At 34.3% G+C, this 12318-nt stretch overlaps 1 protein-coding gene across 1 annotated transcript; it reads right to left on the reverse strand.

Moving 5' to 3' along the window:
* Positions 1–4832: 4832 nt before the first annotated feature.
* Positions 4833–7035, reverse strand: LOC131860846 (leucoanthocyanidin reductase-like). The gene is made up of 5 exons (XM_059214888.1): positions 6683–7035; positions 6162–6296; positions 5838–6075; positions 5413–5616; positions 4833–5254 (listed from the first exon to the last, which is right to left on the reverse strand). The coding sequence occupies exons 1-5, from the start codon at positions 7001–7003 to the stop codon at positions 5088–5090; spliced, it is 1065 nt and encodes a 354-aa protein (XP_059070871.1). The 5' UTR covers positions 7004–7035; the 3' UTR covers positions 4833–5087.
* Between the last annotated feature and the right edge of the window lie 5283 nt (positions 7036–12318).

Genomic DNA, 12318 nt, shown 5'->3' on the forward strand with positions numbered 1-12318 from the left:
ATATCTTCACAATTCATTAACCCTACACATGGTAAACATAAAATACATTCTATTATAATAGATGTATAATAATATATGCAATTGAGGGAGCTATATATGAGTGCTTTGTATTCAATCCAACATCCATTTGTAACCTGAACTAACAAAATATTATAATTTTTAAAATCATCATGAGGTGTAGAGTTGATTAAAAATTACATGAATTGATGATAATTTACAAGAACTTTTAGAATCACTTCAATGTGTGCACATGTTGGTGGATGAAAGATGTAAAAATAGTCAAAAGGCAACGCTTTTTTTTGTTCACATTCCATCCATATTAATTGAACTCATGCCTCCAATTGATGACACCATCATGAACATAAATTCTGCCACTACATGCCAAAAACCAAAAAAATAAAAGTTTAAAATTATTGATTTATTTATGGAATAAATGAATTCAAAATTATATAATTTTTATAGTTCATGATATTTGAATAAATTATTTGTGAATTTAAAAATATTATTGGTTTTAAAATAGATCAAACTTAAGTAGAGGCCATTATCCTTTAAAAATTTATCGATTGGAATTTTTGTCACTGCAATGGAGCAACTTAGAGTGATTTATTGATCATTTCAACTTATTTTTTAAATGAATTTTTTTTATTAAAACTTACATTTTATTTAGATTTATTGTAGAGATACTACCAAATCATAATCTATTAAATACTAAGATTTAAAATAAGCCCTCAATTTAAGGCCTAATTAAGGCTTTTCAAACTAGCTAATTCCTACTATAGCTCTTGATAGATTCAATGTCTCCTTACACCACAACTTGTGCAACCATTCTATTTTTTTCTTAAAGATCCTTTGGATCCCTAGACATTGAGAAAGAACACCAAAATCAAGGAATGTAAATGAAGTTGATAAATCCATCTTTCTAACATTCTTATTGAAATTTCTTGATTTAAAAAAAATGTCATCTAATAGAGAATCAATTCAATATCAACATGAATCAAATTCTTTTTTAGATTTACAAAGATTGTCTTAACTCCCGCCAAGGCCTCACAAGACTATCAAATTCTTGAATCCTTGAACATGAGTCTCATTAGAACTTCTTGACCTTAGCCAACAAATGATAGTTTTAACTTCCAAAAAGACCCAAAAAGATAGCATGAATCATTCATAGATGTTTTGATGCTTGAATTGTGTCTGTAACTATTGTAGGTAGAGAAAGGCTAGCTCAAGAGATAAATTTTTCAGCATTTCATTATCTACAAGATGATAAGATGGTGATAGTAATCACTTCATACTTGCATTCCATAGAAGAGGTGGAGAAAAGAGGAGATTGATGGTGTAGAAGCCAAACTGAAGGATGAGGCAAATAATGTTGAGAATCATGACAACAAACATCCCAAGAAAATAACATAGATGAAGAATAATTCATAAAAAATGCTTCATGAAATATATAAATGCATGCACAGTATGATAAAAAAAAAATATTACAAATCCATTTATGCCAACTATTATCTAATTGTGTCTACAATTTTACCTTTAGTGATTTTCATATTTTCCACTATAATGATGAGTGAGATATATATGCATGTAGAAGATAGCTCTTTTCTTAACCAAATTGAAACTTGCTAAATCTTTCTATAATTAATAGTCATCAAATTATAAAAAAAAATTAATTCACAAAATTTTAAAGATTAAAAAAAATGTGTTTTTATTTTTTTTAAATATTTTAAGAAAATTATCATAAATATTAAGAACTTGCTTTATTTATTTTTGTTTAGGTAAGCACTTCCAAGAGGGTAGCTCTTATACTATAAGATTCTAAAAATAAAAATGGAAGCCCTTGTCACTAGGGGTGTACACAAAGTTGCGTTGCCCAAACCTACTCACCTACCATGAAAGTAATCATTACATTGCAACCAAACCAACTACAACCTGAAATTGGGTGCAGCAAAACACAAGTACTAGACATACTCCCCGCACTTTGTTGATCTCAATATCATTGTGTGTTTGAGCCTAGGAAATGATTTATTCCTTTTTGCCTTCATCCATTCCTGATCAATGTTGTTTTCCTTCTTAGCGAAGTCTCTAGGGGAATCTCTAGCTAGAGTAGTTGATTGCCTTGGTGACTCTAAATCTGAATTCACCAAGTATACTGAACCAGAACTCTCACCTAGTGCGAGAGAAAGAAAAGCATCCATAGCTACCGATGGGTCCAATTTCCCCAATGCGAGGCAGAGGCATTCATGGAAGCATCATTTGGTACTTTATTTATTACGATCTCATGAGAATACTACAAATACTCAGGCAATGGATGGGGGAAAATAGAGTAGCTTGTTTTTCCTTAAGTGAGGAAGAAGCAACAGGAGCATCCTTCTCATTCAGAGGGATGACAAAATGATAGGATTCTACCCCATCCCACCACATTGGTTGATAGTTGGACGCAACGTTGGCCCTCATGACAGTGAATCTCCTACCACACTGAAAGGTAGCATGGTCAGTAGCAGAGCACTTTTTGCAAAAATTCAATTTCATAGAATGACAATGTGAGATGAGGAAGTTGAACCAAAAAAAAATGTAGAGGAAAAGTTTTTGTTTGTGAGTTAAAAGAAGGAAACACGGGCTTTATGAATAAGAAATATTCATAAATGAAGGAACCAACATTGAGCACTAGCTCCTCGTCATAGAACGATTGAAATTCCAGGACAAAGAACCATTTGGCACAAGGGTAGATTTTATTTCGTCCTCCATATGCTCTTTCCAATTTATGCCAATCTTATACAAATGTATTTCACATAGCTTTGGCCAAATCTTCATGAATCTGCATATAATGGCACAGTCCTGGAGATATTATTCTCTTTCATGGGGAAAGCTATCCGTACATAGCTCAAAGATTGAATTTGAATGTTGAACAAATTAAGGTAGGCTAAGAGGAGTACCCAAGTGAGTTGGGGATGAAAAAAAACGTACATATTCAAATGACAAATTAGGGCCAACAATTCTTTGACCCTCTTTCGAGCCCTAGGCAACCCGAGTCAAATCCTCCCAAAAATTTAATGGAAAGACTTCGTCAAATGCATGGAATTTGTCAGGAAGGCTGCACAAAGCACAAACCCCCACGACGCCCCCACCATGCAATAGATTTGAACCATCAATACCTGCAATGTAAGCCATCATCACAAAGTCTTAGGCCATGAAAACACGATCATGGAGCAAGAAGAGTTTAAGGTGTCCTATAAATCACACCCTAGAATCTCCACACTCGAATCCACAACACCAGGAGATGCCCTCAATAAATCACGATAGCATAAAACCCCATTTTGGTCAGTGAGCAAAGGAGCAGAGTTATGCAGAGACATTAAGTCTTTGAAATTTATTTAATTGTGTTGAGAGACATTGTACTAATTTAAACTAACAGTTGCACGTTATGTCCATAGGAAGGTTTGTTCTAAATATTGGAGGAAATGGTTTTGTTTTATATTTATTATGATGTTAGGTTCTTACATACAATATTAACTTTCATTTTTGAGGGTTAATTTGTATTTTAGATGTCTTCTCTTTGAGGTAGATGAATAATATTTTTTTGTTTACAAAATCAATAAAATATTTTCTTTAATATGTTATTTGGAGTCAAATTGTTTTTTAATTTCTTAACTTGTTTCTTACAATAACTTAACATTATGGTGCGTGTGTTTTCTTTTTCATCCTTTTTTAATTTAAAAATGATTAAAATATCATAAATATATCATAGATCTTATTTCATATTAATATTTTCTTTTATTAATTCATTTGTGTTTTTTTTCTAAGTATTTTCATGTGATAACAATGGTCAGTTTTGTAATTTATGTTGATGGATGGTGAGCATAAACTTATAGCATTATAGTCTTAGCCATTATCATCATTGTGAGATTGTTTAGTTGTAGTATTAGAAAATTATACTAAACCATTGATAGTTTTAGGGATTTAAACCAGCCATAGATGGTGGTCAACGAATGAATGGATGGCCTACAACTGGACGATACCTATTAAGGTCTTGACCAGTGCGCTTAAGGGTTAAATATCTAAATGAAAGAAAGAGAATTCTTGTGTTGCATACATCTCACATGAAGCTTGATATAAATCAACTTCCAACAAAATAGATTGTTAAAGTATATCATGAGGAATGTTTATGGTAACCTAATTAATATTAACAAAATTATGTATGTACTCATTCTTTATCTAATTTATCTTCTATTGGTATGTGAAAATTGATCATCCTATAGATCTTAAATTTCGTTGGCTTGGCAATTACTTTTTCAGTACAAATTAGTTAATGCATAAGTGCAAGAGGGTCAAAAAGTACCTTCCATTGGAGGCTCAAGGGAAAAGCATCAAAAGAAATTGTTTTTCCATTATTAAATAAAAGAGCCGTTGTTATTTTGGTATGTAAAGTGACCTTTGTAAATCATAAAATATATGGAATGTGAAAAGTCAAGAGATTTGATACAGGGTGAGTGCATTGATATAGCTCAAGCTATGATTTTTATTGCAAGATTCTAATTTGCACTATGTTAGATAATAGAATAAATAGAAGATTTATTTATGTGTAAATGTGATCCATATTAGATAAACCACATTAAATCTATGTTATAAATTATTATTTTTTATTTTTATTTTACATTATAATTGATATTATTTATTTCTTAATTTTCAATGAACAAAAACTATCTTCTATTAAAGATACAAATGGAAGACTATATATACTAGAAATATCTTTCCTTACAATTGGATGGAAAAGAAAAGAATAGTGAAGAATACAGCCCATGAAATATTTTTGTATTTCTGACAGCAATAATTGGTTCGATCTAAAAATAGGAAATTTTTATTCTAATTCAGAAATTGATGAACAAACTATAAGAGTACGCGGACGTTCCATAGATTTTTTTAGAGATTTTTCTGCCACAGAGTTCGGCAGATCTAGAGTTTCACACTGCAAGTTACCTAACTGTAGACACAAAACATTCCAGTAATTTACCTAACTGTAGACACAAAACATTCCAATAATTTTATTCAATGCTCCGTGAGCTGTATTCAACGGTTGATTATACCGAAATTCAAAGGTACCCATCGAAGAAATCTTGGACTGTAGTGTAAAGAATCTCTGGATAAAGCTCACAAACTTCCACGTCTTTGGGCTCTTCCATTTTAAAATTGTATTGACACCCATTAATGAAGATGTCATGTGTCAGGGAAGCCACTATGCTCTCTGGAATATTGTTGGCTGCACAGAGAAAAAACCAAAAAGCAAATAAATCCACAATAGATATGGAATAAATGAGTAAGCCAAATTGGCTGTTATGGAGTTTTCTGATCTCTATCCCTTCAGAACTTTTCTTAATGCTAGTAATGATTATGGTGAAATTTGGCATCGTAATATACCTTTGGCCAAGTCCAAGAGATCTTGTTCTGAGATACAAACCCGAGGAAGAGTTTTTCCAATCTTCTTCTCCCAAATTGCTGCAAGCTCATTAAGTGTGAGGAAATTCTTGGGTGGTCTGAAATGCACAATTTTGTTAACAGTCCGGACATCCTCCACAGCCTTTATGGTGTACTTCCCAATGTCTTCCCCAGTCACAAAGTATGCTGTTATTAACAATGCAATGCATAAAGTAACATTATATTAATTATATTAGATTTTCAAAATAGATTTAACAATTTTTTATATCAATATTTCAAATCACATTCTACTATTATATCAATATTTCGAGTCACATTCTACTATTATAGAGACAAAAATATGATATAATTCTGTATCCATGTCTACAGTCCATCATTCTGTAATATGATATTACTTAATACTTTACCCTTGATGTTTCCATCTCCATAGATTTCAAATTGGTCTTGGGGAGGAGGAAGCTCAGAGGGATGGGTATGATAAAAGTAAGGCCACCCAGCAATGGAATTGCAGCAGATGTAAGTGTATGGAATGTTGGCTGCCTCTACTGCCCTCCTAATAAGTCTCTTTTCTTTGTAAAAGCTTAGCCCTGGCTCCACTGGATTGGCTCTGTCTATATCATGCCCAAATTCTGACGGAAGAAACCTCTGCATCAAAGTTGCTCAATAATTCTTGTGTCAGTTATAGCTGAAAAGCATTAAAAAGAAATAATGTTTGGGTCCTAAGTCCTGACCTTAACCGTGCCAATTTCTTTAATGGCGTCTACAATCTTGAGCTGATCTGTGAGTTGACCGCCCCCTGCAACAGAAATAACAACATCGATGCCTTGCATGGCCTTTACCATTGAACTGTGATCGTTTAAATCTCCCTGCAGAACACCCATTATAACACAGTGTATGTTAATAAGATCGATAATAAGATCGATTACAAATTCCATGAGACCTATAACACAGTGTACTTTAATAAGACCCATAGTATACGTTAAATCTCCCTGCAGAACACCCATTATATCATGGTGTACGTAAACTGGCTGCTATCTAACAATAAAGAAAACACTTGCAATAATAATTACCATGAACAAACCAGCAAAGCTTAATTATATATTCTAAACCCCTATAATCAAACAATCAAAACAATCTATAGCCTCTATAAAAACAATATTGTAAACAACTATACACAATTCACCACTCTCTCGAATATCACTCTGGCCTAGACTACAATAATCATTTCTCTACAACGGAATTTCTGACATACATAGATAATGTTAACACCAGAATCTTTCAATTCATGGAGGCACTTTTCTTTGGCAGCATCAAAGGCAGTAGTGGGTCTTATAAGAGCATAAGTAGGATGGCCTGCAGCTACAGCTGCAAGAGCAACAAAGCGACCAATATAACCAGTGGCTCCAATCACTAGTATTTTACAAGTACTAATACTTTTCTCTTCCTTCACAATATGGTCATATGAAGCAATCTCACAAATGGAGGCCATGACTGATACCGAATCTTCCTCCAATATTTGAGTATGAAGGCAGAGATCAAAAGAATGAGGGAATGCAGCAGCGCTTGGAGCCATTTTTATTTCCAAAAATCTTAACAACTCTTACCCAACTTAGGAATTTGGAAGAACTAAGTTGGTGTGGGTAAAGCAGGCAAACACGCAAAATATATATAGTAGATTGCTCCAGGAGAATTTCTCAATATTATTCCTAGCATGATGTAGGCGACCTGAATGTAATGCATATGGACGATTTGCTATTGATCGGCAGGTAGACTTCACCTTTTCCACAATAATAAAATACAAGTTAGTATTAAAATGTTCATGGTGGTTTCAGCAGTGCCCATTAAAACATAGACTTTAAATATTTTATAATTTTCTTTAGAATAGAAATTGATAACGTGATGGAGATCTGTTAGTATATCTTACTTTTCCTTCATTGGAATAAATTGTTTAGGTGATATTAAAATCATTACTGTGAATGAATCCATAAAATAATCGTTTTGGGTCCCTACTGTTAATCATGGAATCAGGTTAAAAACATATTTTAATATTGTGTATACTTTTTTATTGAAGATGGATATTGAGCTATAATTATAGTTAGTATTATTTTAATATGACTGGGATATTTTATAATTATCTTAAGGTTATATAACTAGTAATTGTATCTTGGAGTGCAATAGGTATGTCAAAGAGGTGTGGATGTGAGACCAAATGATTAAAAACTTTATTGATAATTTGATGTACATTTACCATGTTTAAATAAGCGTATTATATACTAGGTTGCAATAACTGATGCTTATAACTGTCTAACTACGATCTGTAATTTAATAAAATCAATTTACGCTAACATTCCCTCCTTTTTACATTAATCGTAAAATTATAGAATTCACCCCCATCCTTGAGGCTTATACAACAAAACTCAGAAATATGAATACATATTTTTGAAGAGCTTTCCTTGAAGAATGCATGTATTGGGAAGCTTATATTTTCAAGTTGCATTCTCGAGCTTCAAAATATAAGCTTCACAATACATGCATTCTTCAAATCTGCTAGCATCAACAAAAAATGCAAAAGAAAGCATAAACAAAAAATATCCAAAATACCTCTCATGTAGAACACCATCTCAAAATGAGAAACTAACTTTATGATGGATAGTCCTCCATCCTTCAATACAACCAGCCTATTATAGTTTATCCATTTGATATCTTGGATGAGTTTTTTGAGGTCTCATCACTCTGAAGAGTAATAGATTTTGTACCAATAATGGATCATGACAGGGTCAGTTGTCCTATATGTTTTGTTTGAGGCCTGGGTTTTGTTGGATGCTGCTCAGAAGCCTCTTCTTTTCTTTGGGCTGAGGCATGTGGTTTGTGCTTCCCTTAGAGCTGCGACATTTTTTTGGTGTTTCTTCCGTGGGTCATGATGCCTCGGTTTTTGTGTCATGCCGGGAGGAGGGTGTGGGTGCCTTTTTGTTCAATGTTCTATGCGCAGGCTTTTCTCCTGCTTTGGTTGTTTTGTCTTCCTTTCTTTTGGCGTGGGTGCTAACTGGTTTGATTTTGGTGGGGTGGGAGGCCTTGATACCATGTCGATAGGAGTTGTTGTGGGTGGTGGTTGTGGCTTCTATCTTTCTTTCTTTTCCTCCCCATCTTTCCCTGGCATGTGTTGGGTATTCTTTGTGGACCTTGAGTGCTCGAAGCTGGGCTTGGCTTAGTTTCAAGCCTATGTGCCTGTTTTGGTGGTTGTTTTTGGCTCTGGGTTTGAGCAGATCCTCGACTCTTTCTCTGTCTCATCCTTATCGGGGTTTTTTGTGCTCCTCATCTCTATTTTCTCGGCTATATATCCTTTCGTTTAGAGGTGAAGAGGCTTCTTTTGTGTTGGGTTGTGAAGGATTTGTCTGGGTTATTGGTTTGCTCTCCTCTTTGTCTTATTGAGGTGACCCTTTCTCTTATGGAGGTGGAGATTAGGTGCAGGAGTGTGGTTCAGCTTCTACTAGCTACCTGAAGACTTTCTATGCTGATAGGCTGCTTTCATCCTTATCCTATTGAGGTAGAGAGAAGGGGTTTGGGATCTTTTCATCTGTTGCTATTCCAAGTGCTGGTTAAGGTTCCCTATCAAACCTTTCATGGGTTCTTTCACAGAAAGGTCTGGGTTCACTATCAAATCCTAGCCTCCTAGTTTATTTTATGGGTTGAGGGAGCCTGCAAAAATCATCTTGGCTTCTTTTATTTAAGGTTTAGGGAGCCTTTTTAAAATCTTGTTTCCCAGATTGTTTTTTTAGGTTGTATTGTTGTGGTCTGGGCTTTGTCTGGTTGTGGGAGCCTTGTAAAACCCACTTTCTTTGTGGAGGGTGTCTGGATTTATTCTTCTGCCTTTGTTTCTTTTAGGGGTGTGCTGGATGCTATTAATTTTCAAGGGCCCGATATGGTGAATGTTTGTTTTTGTTTAGGATTGGGTCTTGTGATGTTTTGTGAGCTGAAGTTTCTGTTGCAGGTTAGGGGTACTTGGAAAATTCGTCTTGTCAATTTGTGGGAACCTTGTAAAACCCATTATTCAGGTTATGGGTGTATGGAAAAACCCTTGGTTTCTATTGAAGGTTAAGGGAGCCTTGATAAAAACCTTGTGCTTGAGAAGGCTTTGGCCTCCTCCCTTTTCAGCTAGGTTTCATTGATTCCTCTTTGTTTCTAGGGTGGTTGTAGGCTGCTGATTATCTCAGATATATCTTTCGCAAATGTCTATTTTGGGTTTTGGATCCTGGTAAAATGCGAGGGTTTCTGCTCCCTTCAAAACCTATTGTAAGAGGTTTTGGGTCCCCTCAAAACCTATTTATCCGAATAAAAAACATAGGAGGACAAATTGAGATGGTACATCCTCCCCAAGGTTCCTTTCGTAATCAAGTCTAGATTAGAGAGAGAAAAAATACTATATTATATAATTTAACAACAACCATCTTACTAGGCACTATATTGCTAACAATAGTATTTATATCAAGACAAGATACATCATATTCAATCTCTGAATGTTTGACCACAGTCAGTGACCCTTCTCCAATTTCCAAGTAAACAAGATTTCCCCCCTAGTGGCAAGAAAAAACTGATTGGCATTAGCTGTGGCTACAAAGTTAGAATATCTAGAACTTAATAATTTTCTTGACATTGCACTTTCTGACTTCAATGAAATGGTTGTTACTTGAACAAGTTGGTCATCAGAGGCAGACCATCTTCTCATTCATCTTTTGAAATTTAGTGCAATTATACAAGTTTCATGACCAAAGCTCACAACCGAAAAAAATGTCATGCATATCAGCAGCTGAAGATTACTATCACCAAATTCCTTTTATGCCTAGAAACTCTGAGATGCATGCTATTTGATTCCAATGTCATTGTGAAATATGCAAAGTGAACCATGCTCGAATGCTCCATAACACGTAATTACTTGTTAAATGCCACTTTGTAACAATGCACTTCTAAATATAATAGATTCGATTTTGTTTTGGAAAAATTTCATTAGCATGTAGAAGTGCACACCTATTATCTATATCTTGCATATTTTGAAATAATTTAATACTTCCAAGTATTACACCTTTAGTAACTCCCAAGAAAATTCATTGGTAGGTGTAAAAAAATCAATGAGCTTTGCAAGCATCCACTTGCACTAAGCCAATTTTGACCTTGATATCACCTTACACATAGAGGTTGCTCTCTTTCAAACTTCTTAATACTGTCTAACATTATGTTCTAACTCAGACAGTCTCTTCTCTCAACTTGCATCATTTCACAGGCATAATACATGAGCATTCTGATACCATATGAGGGCAAATAGTGAAAAACTTTATTAATAATTTGATGTACATTCAACATCTTTAAATATGTTCCAGTTTGAAATAATTGATACTTATAACTATCTAACTACCACAGAGTAATTAGAGGAAGGGGAGAGGGGAGGTGATGGAAGTATCAAAAAGAGAGAGGGAGAGGGAAAGAGAGAGAGAGGGAATAATTAGGGAAAGGGGGAGAGGGATGGAAGCATTAAAAAAGAGAGATGTGGAGAGAGAGATAGAGTTACAGAGACCAAGTAGGGGGAGGGGGAGATGGGAGGATATGGAAGTATCAAAAGAGAGAGAGGGAGAGAGATAAGGAGGGAGACAGGGGAGGAGATGGAAGTATCAAAAATGAGAGAGGGAGATAGAGAGATGACAAGAGAGGGAGAGGGAGAGGGATTAATTAGGGTAAGAGGGAGAGGGGAGGAGATGGAAGTATCAAAAAAGGAAGATGGAGAGAGAGAGAGAGTACCACATGCAATGTAATATAGTAAATTTATGCTAAGAAGAAGGTCACTTTGGAAAACAATTGGTGTACTTTTTGCATACATCTGTACAATACATGAATAGAGTAATTGTGTATAACTAGCAATCAAGACATTATATAAAGACTTGAGACTTTGAACAAGACCAAAGCTCCATATCAACAAAGGAAAAGACTTATCCATAGAGGTGGTGAGATCTAATGAGAAACCATATAGAATCGATCGATCAATTGGGTGGAGAGACTTGGAAGAGTACAATGATAGTAGTAAGTTTTGATAGTCCTCCTTGCCTAGCATATATGTGTAACGAATATTGTGTACGAGTCCTTGATAGTTATTGAACTAGTATGATCTGGTTTCCTAATATATAGGCGCTACATGACCAAATATAGTAGACAGTTTTAATAATTAGATACATTTATTTTCCATTCTTTTCAAAGACGTAAGTTTTTTTATTATGGAAAAAATAGGTTTTGAAGGGACCCCAAAACACTTTACATTAGATGACATAAGATAGATCAAATATTGTCCATTCATAACAAAACCAAGAGACAAAATCCCATAGGGATGAGAGACAAAACAAGTTTTCAAGCATGTAAGTTGTTAAGTTAACAATAGATGAATAGTTTTATGAAAGCATTAAGATAGTGGTCTTGTTTGGTCTACAAAATTTGTTTTGTTTTTTGACCCTATGTGGTCTATCATGGGATATTCAGTGGCATCAAATGTCAAGAATATGTAGTCTATTTTTAATGTTTTGATAATTAATCTAATACAAAAATTTATCAACATAATTATAATCTCTATCATGTACCTTAGGGTGTCCTATGATGATATCCATAGATATAACTTCCATTTCTAACTAAGAACTAGTAGTAATTAGAGTAAAACTATTTGATAGATTCAATCCCCTTTATTCTTTTAGTGAATCACACATTCTTTAATACTTTTATGAACATCCTCTTTAAGCACTTTCCACAAAAATATTTCATAGCTTGTTATGTAAATCTTGTTGGGATTTACATGAAGATTTCATTCATGAACTATTATGTTGTCATTGATGTCAACTAAAACTGGTAATGATGTTG

This window comes from Cryptomeria japonica, unplaced genomic scaffold (assembly GCF_030272615.1).
Source record: "Cryptomeria japonica unplaced genomic scaffold, Sugi_1.0 HiC_scaffold_16, whole genome shotgun sequence".
NCBI classification, from domain to species: Eukaryota; Viridiplantae; Streptophyta; class Pinopsida; order Cupressales; family Cupressaceae; genus Cryptomeria; species Cryptomeria japonica.